The sequence below is a fragment of the Oxyura jamaicensis genome, chromosome 12 (assembly GCF_011077185.1).
Source record: "Oxyura jamaicensis isolate SHBP4307 breed ruddy duck chromosome 12, BPBGC_Ojam_1.0, whole genome shotgun sequence".
Taxonomy (NCBI): Eukaryota; Metazoa; Chordata; class Aves; order Anseriformes; family Anatidae; genus Oxyura; species Oxyura jamaicensis.
In genome coordinates, this window is record NC_048904.1 from 19,743,685 (window position 1) to 19,771,475 (window position 27,791).

Consider the following 27,791-nt stretch of genomic DNA (forward strand, 5'->3'; position numbering starts at 1 on the left):
TTTTTTTTTTTTTTTTTTTTTTTTTTTTTTTTTTTTTTTTTGCAGTTCCTGAAGTGACCCCAGCTAATGTCAGTGGAGGCGGCGGGAGCAAGTCTGAGCTAGTCATTACATGGGAGGTAAGTGGAGTCCAAACCGAGAGGAAAATTAATACAGTGGTGATCTAGAGGCACCCTTCCACCCCAGTGTCATTCCACGGAGCCCAGTGAAGCTCCTATAAATGGTTTGAGGTAAAAAGTCCCAGCTGTGTGATAAAATAGCCCAGCTATTGAAACTGAGCTAATGCCCAAGCCCCATCCCAGGCCATGGTGCCATGAAGCACCAGAGAAGCACTGAGCAGGGGACCGCAAGGTGCCCATTGCTGCTTCAGCACATCCACATGTGTACAGCATAGCCTGCACAGGCTGCCTACGGGCAGAAACCACCCAAGGGGTAAAACAGAGGCTCGAGAGGTCGAGCTTGGCATGTCCTCGTCCAGCGGAGAACCACAGCTGGCTCTCAAGCCTCAGCCCTGTGCTGGGTTTTATGGCAGCAAATGGTTAAGAGTTAGCACAACACATTGCATGCTGGCTTTCATTGCTGCTAATGAAAGCCAGCAAGAGGAGATACAGAGATGAAAAATGTTTAACATTCCTTAAGGCAGCCAGGGCTAGAACTTTAGTCATTTGTCTGCTCATATTTTCATGTTATGATGCGGTGCAGCTGGCGTATTTTTCCTAATAATGAACTTCACTAGACATGCTAACACTTCCACTTAGCACTATTCCTGACCAGGCTGGCAGAATGAATCACCAGAGATATTTTTAAGGTTATTAAAAAACTATAAATGGGTTTTTCTCCTTACCACACAGCTCAATGTGCTAAATTTCCTCCTCCATTGGACTAATTAGTTTCGCTGTATCTCCTACAGATACTCCAATATGTCTCAAAAACACAAGAACATCAGCCGTGACTTTGACTCATAATTTGCACAAAATATAATTTGTATTCCAATAGAACAGTCAGTTTACTCTTGTAAATGTCCAGAGACCATTTTTCTAATAGTCTGATTTTTTTTTTTCGAGCCACAGACAACAGAGCTAGAAGCAGTCACCAAAACTAGCCCTACAACATGCTTAAGCACCATGGCCTCTGTGGGACAGTGGCCCGTAATTACAGATTATTTTCACCCACTGGAGCTTTGGGTTCAGACAGGCCTTTTTGGGCACTACAGGCCTGCGAGCAGGAAGTGACAGTGTGCATACACATGACTCAGAGGTGACAGGTTGTTTCTTCTAGCTGTTCTCCTTCACGTTTGTGACAAGTCACTCTCTGTTGTTGTGATTTCTAAGAGATTGTGACTTTGGGACGCAACTGTTTGGCTGACCTAGCCTGGGCCACCACGTAACAATGGGTCCACGTACTGTGGATGTTGTGTGGGGCCACCAGCCCCATGCGATGTGGGGACCTCAGTCAGGACATGGTCTTCAGGACTTCACATGACTCCGAAGATGTCAGAGCAGCTGCACGTGCCTTGGGAAAGCAGTTGTGTCCTGGGTTCACCCCACCGAACCGCAGACACTTAGCCACTGCAGGGCCTAAAATTACTCGCTTTGTCACACCAGACTCCCTGTCTAGTCAGGGAAGGAAGGTAGGCAGCTGTGGAAATGGATTACGTCCTAGACAAAGTGACTTCTGGAGATGTGTTCTCCTCTGACTGCAGGGAGCACACAGAACAGCAAGGCCTCTAGCACAGACGTCACCGAAGTGCCTAAGATCAAGCTGGGATAAATTCGGGTTAGATGCAAAGCAGAAGTCCTGCTGCCTCCCATTCCTAATCCTTACTTAGGACAGTAATTTTAGCAGGAGCAAGAAGCAACAGGGGAATGTAAACAGGGAAATAAATGCATGCAATCGCTGAGTTCTCCCGCTGTTTGCCTGCCCCCAGACGGTGCCCGAGGAGCTGCAGAACGGAGGTGGCTTCGGCTACGTGGTGGCCTTCCGCCCCTTCGGCACCGTCAGCTGGATGCAGACCGTCGTGGCCTCCCCGGACGCCTCCAGATACGTCTTTCGCAACGAGACCCTGCCGCCCTTCTCCCCCTACGAAGTGAAAGTGGGGGTGTACAACAACAAGGGGGAAGGGTCCTTCAGCCCTGTGACGGTCGTGTACTCGGCGGAGGAAGGTAAGGACATGAGCCCACCCCGGTGCTCCCTCCTCCCCCTGCCTCGTGTTGGCCTCCTGAGGTGCTGACCAGGCCTGAAAGGGTTTAGCATCCTCACCGACACATCCTTTGACTCCGATCCTTGCTCTGATTTATAATAAATGGCGCGCCACGATTAATTCTTTTGATAGTCATTAAAATAACATTAATCGTAATGAAATCTTTTGATATTAATGGAAAAGTAATATGTAATCTGGAAAGAATTCAGCTGAGAATTAGTATGAATTAATGTCCACTGATTAGAAAATGTTCCCTCTTGTCCTAATTACTGTACATGGTATCCTGGGTGGAGTTTAGAAATGACATTTATTATTTCTTCTGTGGAGGGGGAGCGCCGTCTGGCACAGGCCTGACAGGACTTGGATTTGAAATGGGAAAGTTTGTTTTTGTAGCATGCCTCTTTTTGCACGCAGTGACGAAAATCCCTTGAATTTTGTGACTAATTGAACATAAAATTGAAAACTGATTTTATTTTAACTCCTCTACCCAGAGCCAACCAGAGCTCCAACCACTGTTTTTGCCAGAAGTCTTTCTGCCTCAGATGTTGAAATTTCTTGGGCTCCCCCTCGAGAGAATCAGCATAAAGGAAGAATACAGGGGTATGAGGTACGGAAGCGAACCGTGGCATCGTTTCAGCACCAGGCGCTGAGCAGACACGGGGACGTGCTGCAGCAATGTGCCGTGGCAATGCAAGGCAGGCAGGTCCTGCTGCGTGCTGGCTTCCCGTTGTTTCCTCAGCGCACAGAGACTTCTCTCCCAGGGTAAAAGGCTGTGCATCTATCTGTGTCTAATCTGGCTGAAAATGCAGATCAGAGCTTGCTGGAGGAAGCCTGTGTGCGCTGGTGGCAGGGAGAGGCTGCTCGGAAGTCAGCATGCTTCAGTGGGAAACTGAAGTGCATAAATTGCTTAATTTTCTCCATCTCAGAGCAAAGCAGTGGTCAGCAGTACCAGCCCTGGGTTTATGGACAGAAGCTAGCATGTCTAATCCCTGGGGTCTCCCCTGAGAGAGAAAAAACATCAAGAGTTACCGAGACAAGACAGAGCGTTGTCCTAATGGGGTTTCACTTCCAGGATGGTGTCTGCAGCCTTTCTCCATTCAGCAGTAATTAGGCTCGCGTTAACCATTCAGATAAACTTCACACTAGGTGCAGTATTTAATTTACTGCTAGTAATGGCTACCAAAAACTATGGCCCTGAAAGGCTTAGTGATACCAGGGCAGGCAGGAAAATGTGCTTCCATGGCCAGCCAGCAGCTGAGCCCTTGGGAAGAGAGGGATGCGGCCGTGCTGGTGTCCAGCAAGGAGCAACATGTGGGATTGGTTTCTGTGGCACCTAAATTTTGGACAAAAGTGCCAGAGTTAGCTCTAAGAACTAGCGGGGTGCTGCCAGCCTGTAGCTGGAGGTCAAAGTACCTGCTCTGTCTTCCAGGTCAGATGTTGGAGACATGACGAAAAGGAAGAGAACGCGAAAAAGATCAGGACAGTTGGTAACCAAACATCCACAAAAGTCAGCAACTTGCGAGGCAACGCGCTCTATCACTTGGCAGTCAAGGCCTACAACACTGCTGGCACCGGGCCCTCCAGTGCCACAGTCAACGTCACCACCAAGAAGCCACGTGAGTGCTCCTGACAACACACGGTGCTCTTGCCTGGGAGGGTTTCTGCCTGCACTCTCCTTTGGCTTTCAGGTTTTTTTCGAGACTGAAGGAGCTGGGAAATGTTTCTTTGCTGCTGCTTTGTGCACGACGCTTACCAGCCTTTTTTTTTTTTTTCTTTTTTTTTTCTTTTTTTTGTCAGGTTCTTCCTCATGTTAAGTAAGCAGAGCATGCAAAACTGAAATCACAGCTGTGCAGGAAAATTAAATATTTATCTCATCCTTCAAGAGGGCTTTTTTCGTCTGGTCTCAGGCATGTTGAGCAACTGAGTAAATCCTTTTTTTCATTTGGAGGAGTGTGTTGTGTCACACCTCCTGTGACCTTGAGGACACAGATCAGTGGAACAGCTCATTAGCTTGCCGGAGGGGTAGGACTCTGCATGCTCAGCTGGGGTAGTGGAAGCTGTGTTGGTACAGGAAGGGATCAAACTGGAAACGGTGTTCCTTAGTAATATAATCCTTCCTATATTTTGTTACAGCACCAAGTCAGCCCCCTGGGAACATCATATGGAATTCGTCAGACTCCAAGATCATCCTGAACTGGGACCAAGTAAAAGCACTGGATAACGAGTCAGAAGTGAGAGGCTACAAAGTGAGTATTGTGCCAGCTGGACCACGACACCACTGCACGGCCTCCCTCGGGACCTGCAATGAATCCTCATTTAGCTTTAGCTGCTTCCAGACTCTTGTACTGGGGTATAAAGGACATTTCCATGAATCCCATGTCAAGTTCAGGGTTTATAATAAAACGAGATTAGGTGTTTTTTCGTGGTACTTGCCTGGTTTTATGGGTTGAAACGGGACCATTGCCCCAGAAACAGCAACCCTCCGGCTGTGCCCATGAAGGTGTCAGCCCGTGGACCTGTGGCTCCCCCTCCCCAGCCCCAGCCTCCTCTGCAGCTCAACCCAGGAGGCTCGTAGCCCACCTGCAGGACTGCTCCTCTCCTGCCTTGGGTGGAAACCTTCCAGAGGCTATAGTTGGCTCCTTAATTGCAGATAAATAAAATGCTTTTTTAATAGCTCCATTTTCTTCAGAGAGCAAAGCCAAAAGAAAAGAAAGAGAATCCTCATTAGTAGCAGTTTTAATAGGTTTTAATTTAGCCAGAGAGAAATCTTGGGAAGAATTCAGCTCTATCACCTTACACAAGGGTTTAATTTGGCCCAAAGAAGACATCAGTGAGCAATTGTCAGCCGTTGCCTTGAGGGTTGGACTGTGCAAACGTTTTTCACCAGAGCTGGAAACAACGAAGAACCTGGGCATGCCTCATGTTTTGTTCACAATCTGAAATTCTGGCGGCATCAGCCTTGGGAGCCTGTGCCAGCTGTCATTTCTGCCCTCACTTTTAAGTATCTTTGGTGCACTCTATTGGATTATCAGAAATAAGTAATTCCTCAGGGTTTTCAGTCAAAAACCTCAGAGTAGTTTGGACCATCTCTTCACTACATTTTTTAGGTTTGAAATGCAAATTAAGAAGTCACTTGAAACAGGTGAGAGAGATTCTCGTCAGCCTTGAAAAAGCAAAATCCTTCTAGCAGGTTTCTAAAAAACCTTTTAAATTTATTGTTAGAATAACACAGTCTTTTTCCTGCCTGGTTCCCAGCAAAACATTGCTAATCTTTTTATTTTTTTTTTCCTGGAAAACTTCTATATTGTGTCACAATTTATGATATTAATTAATATGACTTCCAGATCTTAGAAGGTGAATCAAAAAAGCAATTTATTCTGGGAAGACAGAAGGGACTGTGGGGGTCAGAATGGCACCTCTGTGACCAGACCGTGTGTCTGGGCATTGATGAGTACAATCAGGGGCTCTTGAGATGCTAGAAGAGTGCTGGTAAATCTGGATGCTCCTACAGCAATCAACATTTCTGCTGTTTCTGCCTCCTCGTCTCTCTCCCGCTCGCTGCAGGTTCTGTACAGGTGGAACAGGCAGAGCAGCGCCTCTGTGATCGAAACCAACAAGACCTCGGTGGAGCTCTCCCTGCCCTTTGACGAGGACTACATCATAGAGATAAAGCCCTTCAGCGACGGGGGCGACGGCAGCAGCAGCGAGCAAATCCGAATCCCAAAGATCTCAAGTAAGGCCGGGGAGCGGGGTGCGTCAGCCAGAGCCCCAGCCCCTTTGCTCCGTGATGGGTCAGTTCTTCATTAGTAGCAGTTTTAATAGGCTTTAATTTAGCTTTGCATCATTGCAGGAAGCAGGTGCAGCTACCAGCGGGGCTGAGCCCAGGTGGGCATTGCCCTCTTGGGGAGCTGAAGTGCAGGCTCAGCCGACATTCGAGCCCAAATTCCTGATTTCATCCTGAGCAAAGATTAAGTCATGAGAAACGCCACCACAAGTGCTTATATTTGTATTTAAGATTTCTAGACACTTTCCGCTCTCCTACTTCCATGCTCGTATATACTGAATATATTGTTTCACTGCAATTCACTGTAACAAAATAGAAAATGCAGTGTTCAGAGGCTTTTAAATTTATAAGGCTACTGTATAGCAATATTCCATTGTGTGTTGGGTGCATAAATATTTATTTAGGGAAATGAGGTTGTGTAGACGAACAAACAGAAAAGATAGTATTTTATTACTCAACATTGCTTTTGCAAAATCTCTGTGTCCCATCTTCCATTAATAACGCTGCAGTTTATAAGCTGCATTAAATCAGAAGCCTCTGCAATGCAGGAACATGGCATTAAAATTACAGCAATGTAAAAAACTGGGTGAGATCAGAATTATCTCCACCAGGCTGTGTGCTGTAGCCATATAAACCACAGAGAAGGATTTCATGGGCAGACACAGGAGAGCGAAGGGGAGCAGGAGCACATGCCAGTTCCTCTTTGGCTCCATGCTGGAGCATCCGTGTAGTTCCTCCAGGCCGTGGATCGGGCCGGGCTGGTGCCATAAAGAACAGCTTGAATATAGCCCAGCTGGAAAAATAAATGTAAAGAAAAAATAAAAGAATAAGAGGCCATGAAGTAATATAATGTGAGAACAGCCTCAGTGCCACAGCGGTGGGAATTGATTGAAAAGCAGGCGTTCAGCTGGAGAGGTGCAGGCCTCCGGGCAGGGGTCGGACCCTCTGCTGCCACCACCAGTGGAGGGCACGGAGCCACCCGGTGGGGAGAGGCTGGGTGCATGAGGGCTGCTCTTGGCGCTGGTGGCTTATCTTCTTCCTCCTCTCTCCTTTGCTCAGATGCGTATGCGAGAGGATCCGGTTCTTCAACCTCCAACGCTTGTACACTGTCAGCCATCAGCACGATAATGATCTCGCTCACAGCTCGATCCAGTTTATGACAAAAATTACATAAAGGACTTCTTGTTTATAATATAAGCAACATTTAGCTAGTTGTTTCGAAGACACACAGTACTAAGTAATATTGTGGTTTGAGTACATCTTACTACTGGAAAAATGTTTATGCTTCTTTAGGAATGGCATTATACAGTACTTCCTCAAAGCAAATATAGCTTTGTCTGAAGTTTCCTTGGAAACTCTGCAATGCACTGAAAACATCTGTAATATGATGTTACCAAAGCAGTTTACATATGTCCTTATATGCATATTTTTTATTATATATTTAGTGTTTTATAGAATTTTTTAAAGTTAACATATGATGTAGATATTAATTTTTCCTCTGCTATAAAATGCTATGGACAACATTATCATGAAAATATTGTTTGAATTTTTTCCTTTATGACCGAGAGTTCAAAGTTGTTCTTAGTAAATTGGCTGCAACTTTCCTGTACAGTTTTACAAGGCTACGCAAGGCAGAACTGCTTCAGATCGGGTTCACAATGCAGCTGCATTTAAGGGCAGTTACGATGATTCTTGTGTTAAATCAAGTGCTTTTAACACACACGATTTTACATTTTATTCGGAGGACTAAGCGAGACAAACTCCAAATGCTCAGAAAGAACACTATAATCTTGAAAAACCACACAGCTTCTGGTTATTTGCGGACTACAGGACCTGTAGCTGACATTCTGGCATCATGCAGTAAGGTTCCATTTTTACCGTCTTGAAATAGCTTTGGCTTTATCATGATTAGCATTAAATTGGGTAGGGACTAAGGTAGTGCAGAGACATCACTTCTGCCTCTGGTGACACCGAGAGGCAGGTCGCAGCAGAAGGAGCCAGGAACCGAGGGGCCCCAGTGCGAGCCCTGCTCAGCCCACATTGCTGCTCTGCCCATCGCACCGAGGATGTCAGGGTACAGTGGCTCTGACACCGGGCTCGCCGGCTGAACGCGTGCTCACTCCCCACGTGCGCTTTCCCATAACTCATCGTTCTTCCCAAGTCCACCACAGAAAACGTTCAGAGCCCCGGCCGGGACCTGGCCGCTTGGGGCTCCCCCCGGCCTGTAGGGTGGCCGCGGTTCTGCAGGAGCTCTTCAGAGACCTGGAGGCATCACAAAGGTACGCCGGAAAATGAGGATATCCACAGCAAAATCATTCTTCTTAAGAGAAGGACTGTTTGTTACTACGGGGTAATTTTGTAAGTTCACTCAGATGGGATAATGCTAGTACAAGGCAATGGAATTTTCTATAAAATTTTCAAGTTTAAATGCGCTGCAGTGGTTTATTATTATTTTTTCCTGATAGCTTGAATTTGCCTGTAACTTGTCTTTTTTGCTTACAAAATAATACAGTTAACTTTTAGACCTTCTAAATATATTTATTCAGTAACGCATAATCAGGATTCCACTTGTGTAAAAGTCAGGGGTGTTGACCAGAGAAATATTGTCAGTATTTCAAGCTGTGTTCCTTTCTTAGTTTGATATGGTTACTTCTATGTAAAAAAAAAATAAAAACGACAAAAAAAAACACAAAACCAAAAAAAAATGGAACAACAAAAAAAAAGCTTCTGTAGTTTTCTCCCCGGTGTAAATGATATTTATCAGTGATCTAGCAGATGTAATCTTTTTTTAAAGGTATTGGTAATAAATATTCTGTCATTTGTAAAGATACCTGTCTGCAAGGAGCGTTTGTCCTCCGTGCTTCGTTGCACCTGCTGCTAAGTTTTGTAAGGGTGAGACATTGGTAAGACATCACTTCTCCTGTTGTCTTTGTGGATTTTTGCAACTGTTTGCAATTCTAGTTCTGATTTTTAGGTGTGGCAGCGCAGAGAAGCCCCGTGATCCGAGTCACTCTGGTGACTCTACCCAGGGGCTGCGCTGAGGGTGCTGGGCCACCCAACACTCAGCCTCGCCACTTGGCCAAGTGTTATACCAACACCCAGGGCTGCTGGCCAGCGGGACGGGCTGTCACAAAGAAAAGCCCCACTTCTGAGTGAGTATGGAGGCACCAACCAAGCGCTTACTGGCTCCCAATGCTGCTTCATGGAGAAAATACAGAAATCTGGGCACCAAAGCCAACAGGCTGCTGGCCTCATCATCACCGACTCATTGCAATTGTTTCTGTGTTTTGTTTTGTTTTTTTTTCCTGTGATGTGTGTCCTTCCTTACCAGTGACATGGAAGATCGAAAGCTTGTTTTCACTCCCAGGGCCGTAAGCAGAAACCAGGTACCCGTCCAAGCCCCTGGTGCCTGAACTGCCTGAGGCTGTGGAGCTTTCACTGGGATATGCAGAGCATTCACACACACAAAACGTACAGCTCAAGTGCAAAATGCACTTAAATGTATTGCATTAATCTCTGCAGAATCTTTCCATTAATGGGAACGAAGTTATATTTAGAAATTTTATTTATTAGGGTACTTGAAGGCATGACATAAATGAAATACACTATAGTAAATGAATTCTCTTTCGACTTGTTTTTAGGATTTTACTAATGAAATTCTGATTTTCAGACTGTTAAAGTTGGGCACCTCAAATCCATTAAAATCACATGCAGAAGAGGCATTTGAGGCACAAACATTGTTATATTAATGAGCTACATTAATTTTGATGGAGCCATGCTATTTCACCCAGATGAGAACCGGCTCATTTATTATAATTATTTTTAGTTTGTAGCACCTGGGAACTCCATTATGTTTAGGCACTTTCCAAACAATTTATTTGCTAGGTCAATTCTTTTTTTTTTCTTTTTTTTTTTTTTTCTTTTTTATTTATTCTTTGTTAATGTCCTTAACCCCACCTCTGGGCAGCTCAGTGGGTAGGAGGCTTCTTGGGCAGCCAAAGGGACTCCGCAAGAGGAGCAGAGTGTTGTGGTCAGCAGCGGATGAGTTCAAAGCCTGAGCGGGGCAAGCGGTTTCAGGCAGGAGGTTTATTGGTTAACTTGCTTAGTGGATTACACAACAAGTATACAACGCACAAACAGAAACCCACAATGTTCCAGACCCGGTTATTTTTCAGTGGAACAACAGATAGGTAAGAAAAACAGGTTGCAATATTGGGCTTGGATTTTCAAAATCATCTGAAGGAAGTTAAAATTACAAACAAAAGAGTCATCCAGCTCCTTCTGTCTCAGAAAGCCCTGTTAAACCAAAGAGTTCGTTGGCAACTTTCCGTAAGTATGTATAATTGAGAACTCTGCATTCCCAGGCTGTGTTTTCTACATGCAATGGAGGAAATTTATCAGTATGTGCCCCCCTTTTTTTTTTTTTTACTCCTTTCCTTTTGTTTTTTTTTTTCGTTTTCATAGAGCTGCCTGTCAGTTTTCTGCAGGGTTCCATGGCTATTTCCCAGAACAGTTGCCAGTTGCCAAGGGCCCCAGCCATGTACCTTACTGCCTGCACCGCGCTACACAAAAATCCCAATTTGCATTTTACATGCTTAAGTTGTCAGAAGTATTTAAAACAAACAAACAAAAAAAAAATCCAGAAGTCTAAGCTGCCTACCAAAAAAGCCACCAGCTCTTTTCCAGGATTTTTTTTTTTTCATGCAAGGACCACGGCACTAGTTCGGTGCACTTCCACCCTGCTTACACCATGACTTTGTGAGGGGCAGCTCATCCCCACGTGGGGTGCCCCAGGACGTGGCATGGCCCTGCCTCAGAACACAAAGTCGTCCAGGGCGCTGCAGGAGAGATCTTCGTCGAAGCTGCCGAGCTCCGTCTCCGTCTCGCTGGTGCAGGTGCGTGCTCTCTGGAAAGCAAGCAGAGATTTAGGTGGTGAGCTGCAGGTAAGCAGAGGTTATCAACTGACCCCGTTAGTTAAGAGAGCTCACATTTTCTAGCTGCAGTGTTGATATTTGCTATTTTTCATGTTCTTATGTGTGATACCCTAAGTCATATTATTTTACAGTAATGACTTTAATTAAAAACAAACATTATACTATAATCTTTTAAGCCTGTTTCCTTGACCAGACCATGGAATAATAACCATACCCAAAAAATCAAACCAGTATTCTGAGGGGACAAATTAAAATCAAGTTACTGAGCAGCACTTCCCTTGAGCAGACAATGAGGAGTTTTATCTTATCTGCAAGGCAAATGTATTTACCAGGAAGTGACAGAAAGCATAATAAGGCTTAAAACCAGCTTAGCAGTAGGACCCAAGCATTTCTCACTGTTAGGTTTCACAGAATAAATCAGCTCTCCAGGAGCCAAGCTGCAGTCCCTGCCAAGGCACAGCTCTGCCTGGCCGGGCTCCTGCAAGGAGCAGCTCCAGCGGCTTTCTGTGCAGAAGGCAGAGCCACAGGTACGGCACCCTGTGGCTGAAATGCCCTGCATGACAGAAACCAGAGAGCAGCCCTTAATCCTTCCCCAGCCCAGTGCTCTGGAATAGGCTTTTCCCCTTTGGGGTTATTTTCATTAGTTTTTTACCCTCCCCAAAACACTTGATCTACAAACAAGGCCCAATCAAGGCCTGCTGCAGACTGGGATCTGCGGTGCTCCGGCCCCCTGGCAGAGGAGGTGGTCCCAAAGCCTGGTGGGCCTTAACCCCAGCACTCATAACCACACACACAGCCTCTCAAATGGCTAAACGCGATGGCAAACTCCATGGGACGCCCGTAGCTAAGGCACTGTGTGGTGTTACACTGGCTGCACCCACCTATTTCCCATTTGGCAGGTTTTGCACAACACATTTGGCAACGGAGCCCACATTCAATGCTGACATTAGAAATTCTAAGAGGTCAGAAGGCTTTAACTCAGCAGTAACAGGCTGTGCTGATAGTCCTGCAGGGAAAGAGCAGCACGCCAGCACAAGTGTTTCTTCAATCATTAAAAAAAAAAAAAAAAAAAAAAAATCATAATAATTAAAAATGTTACTTTACCTCATACTCATTTGGAAAGGGATCTCTGAACTTGTTGCTGGGTGTCGGAATTGGCGGAAAGAGTTTACTCCATACGAATTTCCTGTGAAAAACAGTGGCGGAGGGCTATGAAAGGACAGCTCTTTCTGACGGATGAAGCATCTGACAAGCAGCACGTTTCTCCACGAGAAGCCAGGTCCTGCCCCGTGAGGAGCCCTCCTGCTCCCCTCCCACATCTGCAGCTGGAGGCAGCAGCACCGGGTTCAAAGGGATCAGAGCAGTGGGTAATGGTCCACTGGACACTTCTGGACCCTGGGGACATGTGGATGACAAAAAGGAGGGGCCCCAACAGCCTCCTCCTGCAGCTGTAGCCGAGAACCGGGGTGCTGCCCCATCCAGCGGGGCAGTAACAGCCTCGTCTTGGAGAGAAACTAATTGCGCTCATCGCTGCTCACACGCGCCTGCTCCCAAGGGCTGCGCTGTCATGTGCCTTGTTTGGACGTTCAGGACAGGCTGCCTCTTGTTCAGATCATGGTTTCTGGACGTAATCTGCCTCTGCACCATGGTAGGCGAGCAAGTGCAAATAATTGTGTGCCAAGGGAGTATGGAGGAGGCAAGGAGTGGGGCCAGAGAGGGCTGACAAGTAAATGGTTCCACTTAGCGGGGTAATAACTCATCCTGCTAGCACCCTTTGAGACCCTCCTGTCCTGCCCAATGCTCTTTAGCCTGGCTGAAGTGTTTAGGCATAGGTACTTTCGTGATAACAAGTGCTGCCGAGCAAACGTTTTCTTGTCGTTGACATACCCCAGCATACAGTGTTTTCATTTCAGTCACTAAAATGCTTTCACTGTCTCTGCCTCTGGATAGCATGAGGTCCAAGTAGGGTCAGGTTTTAATGGGAACATGGCCTGACTGGAGATTAGAGGATTTAGCCCAGAATTAGTCTGTGGAGATGCTTTGATGTCCATGAAGCAGAGACGTGGCCCAGGTGTGGAGGCCTGGCAGCAGCCCTCCTGCCTCCTCGCCACTGGGACTGAGGGCAGGCCTGCTCCTGCCCGTGTCACTTGGTGACAATTCTGCCTGGTGTCTGGTTAGCTGAGTGCTTATGTTATTATGACTATTCTTTTGAAAGCTTTCTGATTTCTGTCAAGTTCTCTTTTATCCTGTTATTCCTCCTCAGCAGGGAGTCTAAAATAAATTCCTGCTGCTCACTTACTCTTTTCCATAGCTTTCATTCTGAGATAGAAAAAAAATCCTCATCTCTCTCCCACACCCTCCCCCTGAAAGAGTTTCTTCAAAGTATTTTCTGACTATCAGTTTGGAGCTAAACCTTCCTGGCTGAGCTGCTGATGCCTTAAAGGAGACATTGCTGCATAACTAATTGTTAGGTGAAGGGAAGGGACATGCCGCTGCCGGCACAACAGAAGACCTGACCGAGCCAACTATGGGACATCTCCCCATTGCTGCACGTGGACCAGGGTCTGTGAAGGGGGTGTGAAGACAGAACCGGGACTATGGGGAAGAAAAGCAGTGTGTAGGTGCCATCTCCATGGCTCCTCACTCCATCACAATTCCCCAGCCTTCCAGCGGCCAGGCCCCAGAGGCCTCATGGTTTCACCTGTGTCCTCACTTCTGTGTCCTGGTTCCTAATTCCAGACAGACCCTGGGTTCAGCTTCAAATTCCAACAAGAGCAGCTAATCCAGGGTCAAAATAAAAGCCTCTCTTCCTAACTGTGGGAAGGTTTTGTGTGGAGAAAGACAATAAACCAGTTTGCTATAGCTGTGCACATTTAGTTGCCTTGTGACATGACAAAGGATCGTTTTGCTTTCTGAAACCAGGTTTACACTGGGACATGACATTAGATTAGATTAGGAAAAAGATTAGATAAGGACATTTATCTAATGTAATCTAAATAATTAATTATGCTCACCAGAAACAGGATGACTTACTATGGGGCGGATCTGAAAGAGCCCTTGTTACCAAGGTGTGCAGCAGGTCTGATACTTCTGGGGGCATGACAATAGGCTAGTCTGTCCTCTACCTCTCCCCCCCAACTCCTAGCAGGGACGCATTTCTAGTTGTGCTGTTTATCAATGAAAGATTTTGATGGAGACATACCAAAATTATTTATTGAGTCAGCAAAAAGTGTAAGTTACATGTCACTTCTGGAATGGAAACACTTAAGGAGGGGTGCACAAACACCCAGCAGAAATGAGGCAGAAGCACACGGGTTCGTGGTGGTTGCATGCCCCTCAGGTGCAAGAGTCTGCAGTGAGGCGGTGGTGGGGTGGTTACAGGGATGCTCTCAGTATGGTCCTGGTCTTTTTTGGCAGGACACTGCAAAGTTGGAGTTAAGTGATTAAAATATTTTGTCAAAGAAAGTTTTCCCAACATCTATGTTTGCCTCTACTCAGGTAAGATCACAGCCCTTTCCATCAGCATTATTTGCACCTTCAGGCTTTGGAAACACTCTACAGGATCCTTGTGGCTTAACTCGGTGTTTCAGTTTTTTCACTCTAGCTACTGTGCTGTCTCTCTTTCTGAAATTTGCCACTTTCCCATGGGCTGTGGCAGTAAAAGGCCTAAGATAAACAAAGAGAGATAAGTAAGACAACATGCTCTTTTTTTCCCTCTTCTAACCTCTACAATGAGGCTGATAAAACATTTGTTTTCACAGTATGTTGGAGTGCCTTTTCTAGTATCTTGCCTCCCCTGAGATTCCCTGTGACATTTTCCAAAGGGCTTCCCTGTAGCAGGTGGCTGGTGACTGCTGGTCAGGGACTGGTGTGGCATGCAGAGGAAGGAGAGGAACCTGGTGGAGGGCAGGATGACCACTCTGGTTGCAGGGCACAGAGGGCTGCTCACTGGCCTCATTTCAGTTAAGTGGAGAGCAGCTGGGAGCAAGTTGTTAACTACATCCTCCTGTGGGCTCACCTCCAGGAGAAAGTGGTATTCTGAGGCACAGCCTAAGGAGGTACAGAAGATACTCATTCATGAATACAGAGGGCACAGTAGAGAAAAATGCAATTGTACTTTTTATCAAGACAGTATCTCCATCAGCTACTGCAAGTAACTATCCAAACAGTCCCAAAGGACTATCTTGTCTTGGGATATTTTTTCCCCAAGCAGTGGTCTTTATTTATGATGATTGTAGTCACCAGGAATTATACAGAAAATTTTGTAGAAGTCTTTGGTGTAATGAAATTCCTTATAATGCCTTCAAATTGCATGAAATTTGAAATGATTCTGTGGCTTGAATTGCATGGTACACTTCATGAATTTTCAACAGCAGTAAAAATGAAAGCGTATTAATGAAATTGTGATCTAGGGAACCTGTTCTACTTTTAATATCTGCACATTCAATAAATGTGCAGGCTAAGCACTGCACTTCATCTTTTTGCTCTTCCTACCTCCTCCCAGGGTGGGCTGGAGGACTAGAGAAAGGGACAATGGAGTAGAGAAGTGGCAAGGTACTGAGCAGGAAACTGCCAGGGAAGGATGGAAGAAAGACAGCAAAACCATGAAACTCAGTACAGCAGGCAGATAAAACTTTAATCACTTTGGCAAAGATGGTATGTAATGAGTCTTTGGGTGCTAGGGAATTACACACCAGTCAGGCAGAGAGAAAATCCTAGAAGCTACCAGTGCAGTGTCAAACATCTGAACCTGGAAATGCTAGCTTATATTTGCCCAATGGATTCATAGTTCATAAAATGCATTAGTACAGCATCTTCAAGCCAGTCCTTGAGTAGAAATCTATATCTATTTCTTCCCCTATGTCTTTTTGAGTGTATTTGCATAATATCCAAATAGTTGTTGAACTCCATGGGACAACAAGGAGCATTATGAGCGTTACTAAGTGGTATTGGACAAAGATGTTCGTGGCTATCCCAAACAGAGATGAGCTGATCATGGTGGTGCCACAGCAGTGGAGGACCTACAGCCATACAGACAGGTCAGTCCATACAAGTATCTGTGATGTGAGCAAGGGTGGTTTGGAGATATCCACCAACATACCAAGGCTGCTTAAGAACATGTGCAGATGAAATGCAATATGAATAAACTCTTCGTATAGTTAATCTTTCTTTACCAAAGACAATTACTTGTTGAGACCTGCTAGGCTAACTAAATTAACTTAAGAACAGGCTATTATGGATATCAGATGCTTTGGGGAGTTAATAACATTTATTTTAATATAACATTCCTGAAGAGAAGACCTTTATTTGATAAAAGAAACATGATATGGAAAGGAAAATAGTCATGGACCTTTCAGGATGACCAATAATTTAAAAGGCACTAAAGAAATTATTAATTAAAAAAATAAGTAGCAGAGTTGAGGACAACACCTAAGTTACTGGCAGCTGTATTTATTGTGGATCTGATAATTGCTGCTTACTCCATGTTTCAGGGAAGAAGCTTGTAATTGCATTGATTCTTTAATTCATTACTTATGACCTGATCAGTCACTGCTACAGAAAGCCAATGTAGCTGGGTTTCTTTACAGCGCATTTTGGGAAGCTGGGCTATAAGGCATCTGTTTTGGCATCCATAGCCTCTGTAGTATTTAAAAAATAAGCTAAACAAATAGTTTAAAAAACTCATAACAAGCAATAGTTCAATACACTTCATCCTGATAAGGGGTAGGAAGGAGCAGCAAGTTCAAAGGACCAGAATTTCTACGTCTTCAGAGCATCTACCACACTCCGTGATGTCACCTGTAATTCAGACCACATGCCTGGGGCCCAGTATTGAGTGTAGTTGTACAGGCTGATGTAGACCTGACTGGGAAAATACTGTACTGTACATTTTAGCCATGAAAGATGCTCTCAGCAGTTTCACCGGGGTTAAAGACAGAATCCTCCTGTGGAAATTGTTGACCCAACAATATCAATTTAAGTGAGGAAATGAGATGTGGACAAATAGGTTTTTAAGAAATTCCCCTCACTCAGTATATATATATATATATATTTTTTTCTTAAAATTAAATTGAACAACCCTCTAACCCTACCAATTTTGCTGAATGTTATTATAGATAATTAATGAGGATGTACTGTAATGTAGTGTAATGAGGATTCGGTACTTTTGTGTTGCATAATTATGCTTGAATACTGAACTTGGTGCCCCTCCTGAAAATTAAGGAAAGTTTTTAATGTCACGCCACACCTGTTCAACACCTAGTATTTAGTTACACTGTCATTACAAAGAATATATTGATACTTACATTTTGCATATTATACCAACAAGCACGATTGTAGTGCACGTGGACACACAGAGCACAGCCAGAATCCAAGCTATGAAATTCTCCTGCTTGTTTTCTCCTGAGTTTCAAGAAAAAAAAAATAATACATAAAATATATATTTTATCGCAGGTTATTTTTAAGCACACTTTTACAAAAGGTTTCATCACCTGTTTTATATTCAGATCACAGTTTAACATACAAACTATGAAGACCTGCCACTTCTATTTAAAAATGAAGTGTAGAGCTTCAAGAATAGTTGCCATGAAGCTGACTTTTTGATTCCATCAATAAAGTTCTTTCATTTTATTGCCACCAAACCGAGAAGCGTGAAGTGCCTGCTCTGCCAGTACCACCAGGATACCAGGCTGCGTTACGCCGCACCCTGGGATGCACCACGCCGTGCTGTATTCGCATGGCTGGTACCCAGCAGAGGCACTCCTCGCTTATAACCTCAGGCACAACCTGTTTGTTCTCCATTAAACCCTTCTTCATTTCTGTTAATTCTTTCTAGCCAACAACTACACTTCTCTGACTTTGTTAGCTTCCCTGTAAAAAAGATGTTGAAACGCCCAATTTTTCTTGTGAGCTGTTGCTGCTGCATTTCCTCAGGGAGAATTTCTCTACTGCCTCTGCCGGGGAGGAGACAGCTATTTCTATCAAGGTCAACATTTCCATTTTAAAAAGGCATGGTTAGTGACCACGACCATTATTTTGTGCCATATTATGCCATATAACAAAAGCATTTACATTGAACTGCATTTTCAAAAGGTTGCTGAGTCCGTGTGTGCTTCCGATAACTACCTGTCCCATGCATCAAGATGTCAGCACTGCCATTACCAGGTAATTGAAAGGACATGAATCGGCCAGCAGCAGGCCTGATGGGTTTATTGGTGCTGCAGACAAAACAATATTCAATTTTGGCCCAATTTCTTTCTGAAAACAGGGAGCTGAGCCTGCCATCTACACCAGAGGCTGCAGCAGCACAGCAGGCCCCACAGCCAGAGTGATGCCATGAGCATGCCTGTGTGGATCCATCCTGGGCCTTTGTACCACCGTGGCAGTGGTACACAGCCCTTCAACAAGCACGGTAGGATGGCTGATTTTCTTTCAAGAACTTAAGATCTGAGGTGTAACTGTTATTTGAGGTGTAACTGGGTTATTCCCAGCCTAAGCCTGTGTTAAGGCCCACCCTGCATACGTTTGAGACTTTAGTCATTTTTTAATGTAAGACTAACTTTCTTTTTATCTCTTTTTTATCATCCCAGTGGATTTCCCATATTTGGTATTTGCTGAGCATTAGTGGAGGAGTCTGTAATGATGATGTTCCCAGCTTCCCCAGTTATCATCACGCTGCACAACAGAGATGACTCCAAAAGCACTTCAGCTGATGTAGAGGTGCCCTCAAATGCTTCAGCTTTGCTGGGAAAGCAGAATCAGGACAGCACAAATGTGCTGCAAGGTATTTCTCTGCCCCAAACTTGATTTGGGGCAGAGAAAAACTTGATTAGATTTTCTTTTAAACTGTGAGTCCTGGCAGTGGCTATTCACAGGTACCTACCAGCTCACAGATTTGATGTCATTAAGGATGGCCGGCCCACCCAGCTGCATTAATGATTTCTGTATCTAGCTTTGTCTGATTGTAGTGCTTCCCACCAACCTCCTAGAGACAGGTGGTATCAAGATCCACTTTCACAATGTTCTTTTTGGCAGCATGTGGCTGCATTGAATCTGTTTTGATCACCACAGCTCAAGGAAAGGAAGCAGAATTATACTTCAATTTTTAGCAAAGCCAGAGGGCTGCTGCTACAGGGAAAAGTATAGTAAACAGGAGAGAGTAAGGGACTACTTTCTTTTCTTTTTTTTTTTTTTTCTTTTGTGAAAACCAGGAAGTGAAGAAACTCAAAAGATAACAGCAAAGCAGGATGTCTATGAACAAACAGTCGATAACGTGCCATGATAAGAAAACTGCTATTTCCAGAAAAAAAATAAAATAGCCATGTTCAGCAAGCAGAAAATACAGAACAAAGTGGGGCAAATTACCATGTTCCAAAGATACTATGACCATGCTGATTTTTTTTTTTCTGTCTTTTTATTTTTTTAAGATAGCTCCATTAAAGTAGTAATTGACATGACCACTCATATTATCTTCCAGAATGAGTATCACAGTGCATGCCAGGGAAATACATGTGAAAACTAAAGAAGTAATGCAATTAAAAGGCCTTAGCTAGAATTTAGGACTTAAGCTAGTTTAAAGTAGACTCTGAAAACATAAGCATATAAAAAAAAAAAAAAAATGTATGTCCAAAAGTTGGGGGGATTTTTTTTATTTCTAATGTATTAATTACTACAATGTATTAATTTTTTTACGAGACAAGGGCATTTCATTCTTACCGACATAAAGAATTTCACTCCAATCACTCCAAAATCCTCTTCTACAGCACAGATGATGGTTAGCTCTTATTTGTATGGAATACTTGCAGTTAACATCAATTGGTAATCTGAAGTCATTTGAGTGTATTTTGAATTCCTGTTAGAAAAACAATATCGTACTGTTATAGATTACTTACGGTTAGGCAACTCAGGCAAAAAAAAAAAAACTTTTTCATCTTTTTATTTTTTAAAAAATCTTTACTAGACTAAGAGTGAGCATCAGGCCTTGCTTTTGAAGAAAGAACCCTATTTATACGTATAATTTCTCTCCTAATACACCTGTCTTAGGGCAAAGTTTTTGAAAGATGCTTCATTTTGGATTCTTCCTTAAGACACTTCATGTTGGTGTTTCAGAATTTTCCACCTTCATCCTACTGAAGCTAGATGCAATAAAATTAATTTTTGTCTTTCTGTTTTCCAAGTTGTCTTGGAAGTAGCTTGTTGCAGACATAAATGATGTCCAAAAAAAAGAATAAAAATGTGCAGACTCATGAGACTTTGGCTTTGTTGAACTGAAGTCACAAATGGGACATGAGTTTCACCAATAATCCATAGTTCCAAAAAATGCACTGATGCAGATTTTATTTTAAATTATTTTAAATTTGTACCATATCCATGAATACGAGGCTTTTTTCCCAGGCTGCATAAAGGCAACTTCTAGCTACAGAGGATGCTCAGCTCAGAGGAGAGAACATGACGTAATACTTGGGCACCAGAGAAGCAATTACCTGCTCGTTACCTGACTTCAAGTTGATGAGGTAAAATTCATATTCAAAACACTCTTTAGAGAACGGAGAAAGTGGCTTCTCCCATGTGGCCAGGAGATCATTTTGCTCTACGAATACAGTGACATTTCTGGGAACATTCACTTTTTCTACAAAAAGAAAATCATACCGGTTATTCATAGAGCAAAGCTAAAATACTAACAATTGGAGCACTTTAGAACTTGATAATGTTTCCAAGTAGGACCTATAATCCTTGAATTTATTTCACATTTTGGGAAAAAAAAAAAAAAAAAAAAAAAGGATTTGGGAGGAATAACTATATTGCAGAAAATAATTAAGGGAAAACAGTTTAAAAAATCCAGTTAAAAGCTTTAAAAAGTAGAATATTGGGGGGGAGGTATTTATTCAATTATTTTTCACAAAAGCATGAAATTCATGATAGACTGGTTAGAAAAATATATTTAAAAAATAAATAAAAAGAAAATGCAGCAAGGAAAGTTACTGAAAAATTGAAAAAATCAAAGAAATGGATCAGCAGCCATTATGGGGCTGATTTCTAAGAAGAAATTATGTCAAATTTTTATGTTAGTAAAGCTATGAGAAAAGGAAATGTGTGTTCACAAAAAAGTGAAAGGCATGGAACTAATGACGAAGGAAAATAAATTATTTGGGTTGGAGAGCGTGATAGACAGTCATGGCTAATAACGCCTTTTATTCTACAGTTTAATGCCTTTCTTTAAAGTGTGGTTATCCTGAACATTGTGTTCCTTTTAAAGAACAGATGTAAAACAAAAGGTAGCACAAACTACTTGAAGGTATATTAATTAACTCAATAGAAAATGTATATTTAAATAATCCTTAGGCTACAAAATATTAACTCTCTTTCTAGTTTTTCTTTCTATTTTTGTCATTCTGTAACTTAAATTACTAAAATCAAAGTTAGTTGAAGCTGAAGCTTCTATCTCATCATCCCTTCCAATTTCATTGACAACCATGCAAAACCAGCACATACTATCACCTGCATCAAGGACAATTCAGTTCACTAATATTAATTTACAAATTTTTGGACAATCCTGCTAGACATTTACTTTTAAAAAAAAAAAAAAAAAAAAAATGTATTTCTACTCACCAATGGCATTTTGGTTAAATAACTGCTGAAAAGGTCTGATCGCAGCATACTTGCTAGACCCGTTAATATGTATTACAATGAGTTTATCAATCTCATCAGGAATAATATGAGTCACTGAAAATCTGCACTCTATATTCCTGTTCCACTCGTCTTTGATATAATCTTGACATTCTTCAGTGCAGGTCTCATACCTAAATTAAAACATTTGTGATAAATTATGCTCTTAAAGAAATTTGTTGCTGAGTAAATTGGGAGAAGACACCAACCTGTAAAATAGAAAGTACTTGGTATCTTCTGGTGCCCCTTTGCCAGGAAGCCAAGTGCAGTGGAGAGAAACAGTACTAGAAATGGTGAAATGAGTAGCACAGGACAAATTAGTGACAGCTGTATTTGCAGCACCTATAGAATCACAGAATTATAAAATAGGAAAAAAAAAAAATCATTACAGAAATTGTAAGAAATTCATGTTTCTAAGACACTGATTAAACTCTTTGGTACGTTTTATCTATGTTGTATATTTTCTTTGTGTTTTATATATCACCCAATTCTATCAGCAATGGAAGAATGAATATTCCTAACCACTGTAAGTAAAGCTATACCACACAGCATTATCTATTTCACATACACCTCATGATTCAAGGCAATATCATCTTTTATTATCATAAAGCATATGAAAGTAGGTTATCTTTGCCTTAGCAAGGAATTTTTAGAAACTTTTTGTAGGGGTTATCCATGTTGTGCCTCTCCAGATTATATTCCAGGCTTCACAGCTGTAGAGAAAGGCCTGAACTAAATAGTTCTGTAAGACCAACATAGCAGGTATAGGGGAAAATGCCATTTAGTATTAAACCTGTCACCTTTTGATGTCTAGTCCACAGATGAGTACAGAACACAAACTTCAGACCTCCCTCGCATGTCTTCTTACCTGGTGGAGGCTGGAGTTCTGCTGTCACCCAGTCACTTGTCATCTGAAGGCCATTATGGAAAAGTAACGTCCGAATGTGTGCAGAGAAACCATTGTGAAGAGCAGCTGTTTGGAAACTGTGAGTCTTCTTTGTATCATACTTCAAAAATAATAATAATAATAAAGCAACACATAATGGAAGCTGAATTAAGGGACTTGCAAAGAGTGATATTCTACAAAGGGTGGGCCTTCAGCAAGTGCCTCACTATATGGTTACTTGAAACCTTGAAAGCAGTGCGTACCTGCTCATCACCAAGCTTGGCCCTGGCCATCCTGTGCTTCCACAGCAGGAGTGCCATAGATGGTGACACCGTAAAACCTTGAATTAGCTGCTTTAAATAGCCCACAGGAGCAAACCAGCCATCGAGTGTCAGGAGCAGAGGCAAACTAGCTAGCTGGCTGAGCTGGTTATATTAAATGTGTAAAGCTAGACAGCACAAATAATCCACACAAGTGTTTAAGGTTTCTCAGTCAAGACAACAGGACCCTTATCTTACCAAAATTTGCCTATAATGCATAGCTGTGACAAAACACGGTCTAACATTTTAATGATAACCTAGCATTAATCTGAATTGAATAAGCTGACTGGTATGGGGAGCAGTATCACATAAACCCAATCTACAGCTTGGGAGGAGGGCCGAGATGAATGCTGCAGAAACTGCCAGTTCCCTGGGCAATTCCTAACCCTTGTCCCAGCAGAACTGTACCCATAAGCATAGATGTAAGGGAATCTACCCAGGGCTCAAAGTACTTGTTTATGGTGGAAGAGAGTAAGTGATTCAATTTGTCAATCGTTCAAGAGAAATATCACACCTACTGCACCCTGATTTTGGTGCCATAACAGGAATGTAACCTTCTTAGGATACTGGACTTAATTTTACCTCTTCAGACACAGGAGCTAAGATTTTCACATCATATCTAATAGTGTAGTTTTTTTGTTCTTGATTAGGGTTTGGCTTCCAGCGCAGAAGTACTCGTGCTAATGCAGAGACCGTAAGGGTAAAGTTAACAGGTGGGAAAACCTGAACTGTAAGGAAGAAAACAAAAATATTCACAATGCAATAATCCAGTGCATTGTTTAGACCAATAGCTATTTATAAGTAAAGGGTAATACAAGAAAACCATAACAGGTTTTATTTCAATATTGTATTCTCTCAACAGCTTCTTACAAAATGTTACCAATATTTGAAAACTACCTTTAAATAACACCCAAAACTTCATCAAATAAGAATCTACTTAAAACTTAGCTTAAAAAAAAATGAGTTTTTACAACAGTTTCAACTTGTAAATCACAATGACATATTACATTTAGGTTATTAATTAGATTCAGGTTTTTCAGTCTTGATCCTCACAGCCACATAGGTGCTAGGCATCCATACTGAATGGGGCCGATCAAGTGATCAATTCTCACCCACACAGGCTGGCAGAACAGCATGACGTGGTGGCTTTCTAAATGAAGGCTGACAGCCACAAGAAGTCATACACGAGAGAAACAAAAGTATGATGAACAGAGGAATTAAGCACAAATGGAAGAAAACATAGAAGGATGGGAATGATAATTTAAAATGACAGGGCAAGAGGGATTCCTGGAGCTCTTATGGAAATGAAGGTCTCATGCTGGGGGGAAAATGTTATCATATAAATAGCAACACAGTGAAATAATCAATCTACTCCCTTCCATTTCTAGAGTTCTTCAGAGCCCGTCCTCCCTTATTTGCCATCTCCCTGGCAGCTCTTAATGCCCATTTGTTCCATTTTCAAACAAGTGCCTTGCATTAGAAAAACTGCCTCATAAAGAGTTAGAAAACCCCGACTCAAACTGCCTTGAACTGCTTTCTTTAAAATGGTCCTTGTTGAGATGTCCACAAAAAAGGTCAACATTAAGGTTCTTGGTATACCAGGACTGCTGCCGATGATGGTTTATGTCACCAAGTTTCTGCAGCTAAATCTAGTTTTATTCCTGGAAATAAAATAGCTGAACAATGCTGTTGTTCTGCCCTGATTTATGTCATTAAATAAACCAGGCCAGGAGCCACTGTCTGCCTGGAGGCCCGGTGGCACACAGCTTGCACCTACACACCCCGCACATCTCCTCTCTTACAGCAAAGGCCGTCCAGACTGCCTCTGGGAGCAGTTCTCGGGCACTGGCTTGGAGAAATCTCACAGAGATAGGGTAAAATGATCCTAGGAAGCATCTTAACACAGCATGGACATTTGTGGGCCTGTCCTCAGGGCATGCTATGGCCTGTTTCATTTACGTGTAGAACAGCACATTTGACTAACACCTCACGAGGCCTTGTTCACCCCAGTGCTGAAGCACCACGTATGGAGGAAGGAACACACCTTACCTGCTTTACCTTGAGGTACGTGTGGCTGAACCACGATCACTGTCCAAAGGAGAATCAGACAAACTCTCATCATGCTGGCCATAATGTTTAGATGGTCAATGAGAAAGACTGTGTATCAGTGTACGTGGCTTGCCACCATTTTACATCAGATGCTGAGAGCTAAAAACAAACCCAAACCCAAGCATTAAGACACAAACCATGGAGCACTGTGCAGATATAGCCACATGATCTATGTGCCTTGCAAGTGGCAGACTTTTCTTGTTCCCTTGCAGGAAAAGGCATCTTGTTGCAACTAAATTTAACATAAGTACCAATAACCACATCTAGTTTTGTTGCCTTTGCTTTTGTCAGCCCACCTTGAAAAAGCTACTGTTTTCGACACTGGCACGTGTGGATGTTCAGAGCAGCAGTTACGGACCTACCACATCTCTTCACAGGGAGGAGCAAGTCGGGTATATTGGCTTTCACTAGAGTCCCATTTACTCCAAGACCAGAAATATCTATATTTTTAGCTGCCACTATATATAAAATGGCTACTTGCTCAAATGTACTTTCCAGTTTCTGTTTCAATAAAACTCACTAAAGAAGCAGTATCAGTGCTCACCTCAAGGCTAATTCTCCAGTGTTAATTATGGGGTGTAAGAGAAACTATTTTGTTTGTTTCTAATTTAAATGAACGACTATTTTTAATGCTTAAAAACAGCATGTTCTTATGCTTCCTACAGATTGTTTCATGAAATACTGGGGGGGAAAAATCTGTGTCTTATCATTCATGTATAACCTAATATAAACAACATGGAAATACAGAACAGCAGCTTTCCAAAATGTTCTTACAGAAGAGAAATACGCCCTCCCAGCCCAATCACACTGCTTCCCTGGGGCATCTACAGCAATTTCTTGTGTGGAAAACATAATATTTTCAGATGGTAATGAGCAGAGAAAGCATCTTTAACCCATCAGTTCTCAGTGAACCTCTAATAAATAACCCAGAGACTGGAAGCAATCCAATTGATCACAGTTGGGGTACTTCTGCTATGCAGTAACTATTTTTAAAAATGGTGTATGAATGCTTAGTTCATTAAAATGATGCATAATCCACAATACAGTGTGTTTCTTAATGTCCAAGTCCACTCATTAACTATATTCATATTCCGTATGTATCTAGTATTCTGCTAGCCAAAATGTGCACAAGGCTAATTGAACCACTGGAGTTTTTTAACAGATTATTCCTGGAGAGTCAGGGCTTGCTTTATGTAAACTAGATTATTGAAAGACACTTTGGTTATTCCAAAATGTATGTTAATTATGGTGTTAATTATTATTGACACCATATATTTATGCTCACACAATGCCACTAAGACTCACTCGATCACACTACCATTCATAAGAAGTCTGTTCTTTTTGGATCGTATCTTTTGTATGTACTTGCTTTTTTCTTTCTTTCTTTCATTTTTTTTTAAAAAAGCAATCACTTCAGTACATTATTTTTTAAAAATCTTTTAAAAGCCTCATGTTTTACAACTGCTTGGAATTCACATCTACTAACTTGAGTAATCTCAGTACATTGGTTTCAAGACGGCTCTGACATTTAGCACAACTAAAAACCCGACACTCTCCTTGCTTTGCTTATACTGCCTTCAGTTGCCTAAACTTTTTTACTTTGCCCTCAAAAAGTACGTATTCTGATTCTTCTTAGGCACATTCTTTTCCCTGTACTTTTGAAAAGACCCTAGAGATCAACTTTTGATTCAGAAGTACTTTAGCTGTCTGAAAGCATACGATTATTAGACACAGATCTAACATTTCCTGCCAAACAGTTGCTAATTTGTAATTTGGTATAAAATATTACTGTAATATAGACTGGCTTTTAATAATTATTCTTTTTTTTTTCTTGTGTCTTTATTTTTCTCTACCTTATTAATGTTACTTATAAATGTTACTTTTCTTTTTCTTGCTATCAGCCTAACATTGAAATTTAGCTTTTAGAAGAGATATTTCCATAGCTGTGTGAGCTGAGTAAATGAACATCCCACAAAATGTGATAACCTGGGTGTTTCATGTGATAAATTACTGAAAATAAAATCAAAATAAGTAATTTACGTAAAGAAGTTAACAAGAAACGTACAACAGGATTATGCTCCTCACAAAAAAAAATGATATAATAAACTCCCAGGATGAATAAAAGCCTTGATTATATTATGTTTTGGTTATATACAGTAAAAAGTAATAAGCAGAAGGTAAAAGATACATTCCCTTCATGAAGGGGAATTCATTCCTTCTTAAAGTGCAGGATAAATCTAAACCATAGAAAATAGCCTCTAAAAGGTAATGATTTTCTTTTAGCTGACATATGTTCCACCATTTCAGAGGCAACTGGTCAGAAGCAGATTCCAGATGGATTTCCCAGTATAATGCAAAACTGGCTTTTCAAAGTGGGACCTTTTTAGTCTTCAAACAAGGCACAACAAGGCAAAAAAAAATAAAAAATAAAAAATAAAAAAAATCTGCAACACATATCCCAGAAGGTTACCTGTGGAGTCTCAAAAGTTCCGTGAAGAGCCTGCTCTGTTTGCTCAAACGTCCTCTGGGTCATCTCCCTGTGGGTTTCTTTTATAACTGCTGTCTTTTAAGTACAAATGCGATAGGTACTTCAGAAATGATAGCAGATGATAAGTTAGACAAGCATGCATTGAAAAAGGGAACTACAGATTTAACCACAGGGTGGAAGGCTCTATTCTAGCACAGTTTTACTTTATTTATTGACGGTTATATACCATGCCTGATAATTCTCCAATAACTTTGCAAGAGCCAGAATGTTTAAACATGGACTGCAAAGAAATAACCTACAGACAACTACCTACTGACCAGTGCCAACATCCCAAGTTGTTCTTCCCCCTGGAAAATCAAATCCTGATGTTGTCGGAGACTGTGTATCATCTTGTCCAATGATCCTGCC

At 42.2% G+C, this 27,791-nt stretch overlaps 2 protein-coding genes across 9 annotated transcripts in view; one reads left to right on the forward strand and one right to left on the reverse strand.

Annotated features, from left to right (window-relative positions):
• The window catches only part of CNTN4 (contactin 4), a 294,079-nt gene extending 285,268 nt beyond the window's left edge, over window positions 1-8,811 (forward strand). For all 7 annotated transcript variants that reach the window (XM_035337706.1, XM_035337710.1, XM_035337704.1 and 4 more), the window contains 7 exons: window positions 46-116; window positions 1,925-2,159; window positions 2,689-2,804; window positions 3,627-3,813; window positions 4,331-4,443; window positions 5,762-5,930; window positions 7,041-8,811. In XM_035337706.1, coding sequence (XP_035193597.1) covers window positions 46-116; window positions 1,925-2,159; window positions 2,689-2,804; window positions 3,627-3,813; window positions 4,331-4,443; window positions 5,762-5,930; window positions 7,041-7,141 — 992 coding nt within the window. In that variant the 3' untranslated portion in view covers window positions 7,142-8,811. The remainder of the gene's footprint in view (window positions 1-45; window positions 117-1,924; window positions 2,160-2,688; window positions 2,805-3,626; window positions 3,814-4,330; window positions 4,444-5,761; window positions 5,931-7,040) is intronic.
• A 1,211-nt stretch (window positions 8,812-10,022) lies between these two features.
• Window positions 10,023-27,469, reverse strand: IL5RA (interleukin 5 receptor subunit alpha). Of its 2 annotated transcripts, XM_035337715.1 has the most exons (11): window positions 27,366-27,469; window positions 24,836-24,994; window positions 23,369-23,514; window positions 22,449-22,587; window positions 21,790-21,922; window positions 21,524-21,714; window positions 20,398-20,543; window positions 19,631-19,766; window positions 17,221-17,317; window positions 12,020-12,101; window positions 10,023-10,887 (listed from the first exon to the last, which is right to left on the reverse strand). In XM_035337715.1, exons 2-11 carry the CDS (start codon window positions 24,915-24,917, stop codon window positions 10,795-10,797), a joined length of 1,245 nt encoding a protein of 414 aa, XP_035193606.1. In that variant the 5' UTR covers window positions 24,918-24,994; window positions 27,366-27,469; the 3' UTR covers window positions 10,023-10,794. The 2 variants fall into 2 exon arrangements, with proteins under 2 accessions (XP_035193606.1, XP_035193607.1); XM_035337716.1 differs by lacking the exons at window positions 10,023-10,887; window positions 12,020-12,101 and adding an exon at window positions 14,121-14,336.
• Window positions 27,470-27,791: the final 322 nt, after the last annotated feature.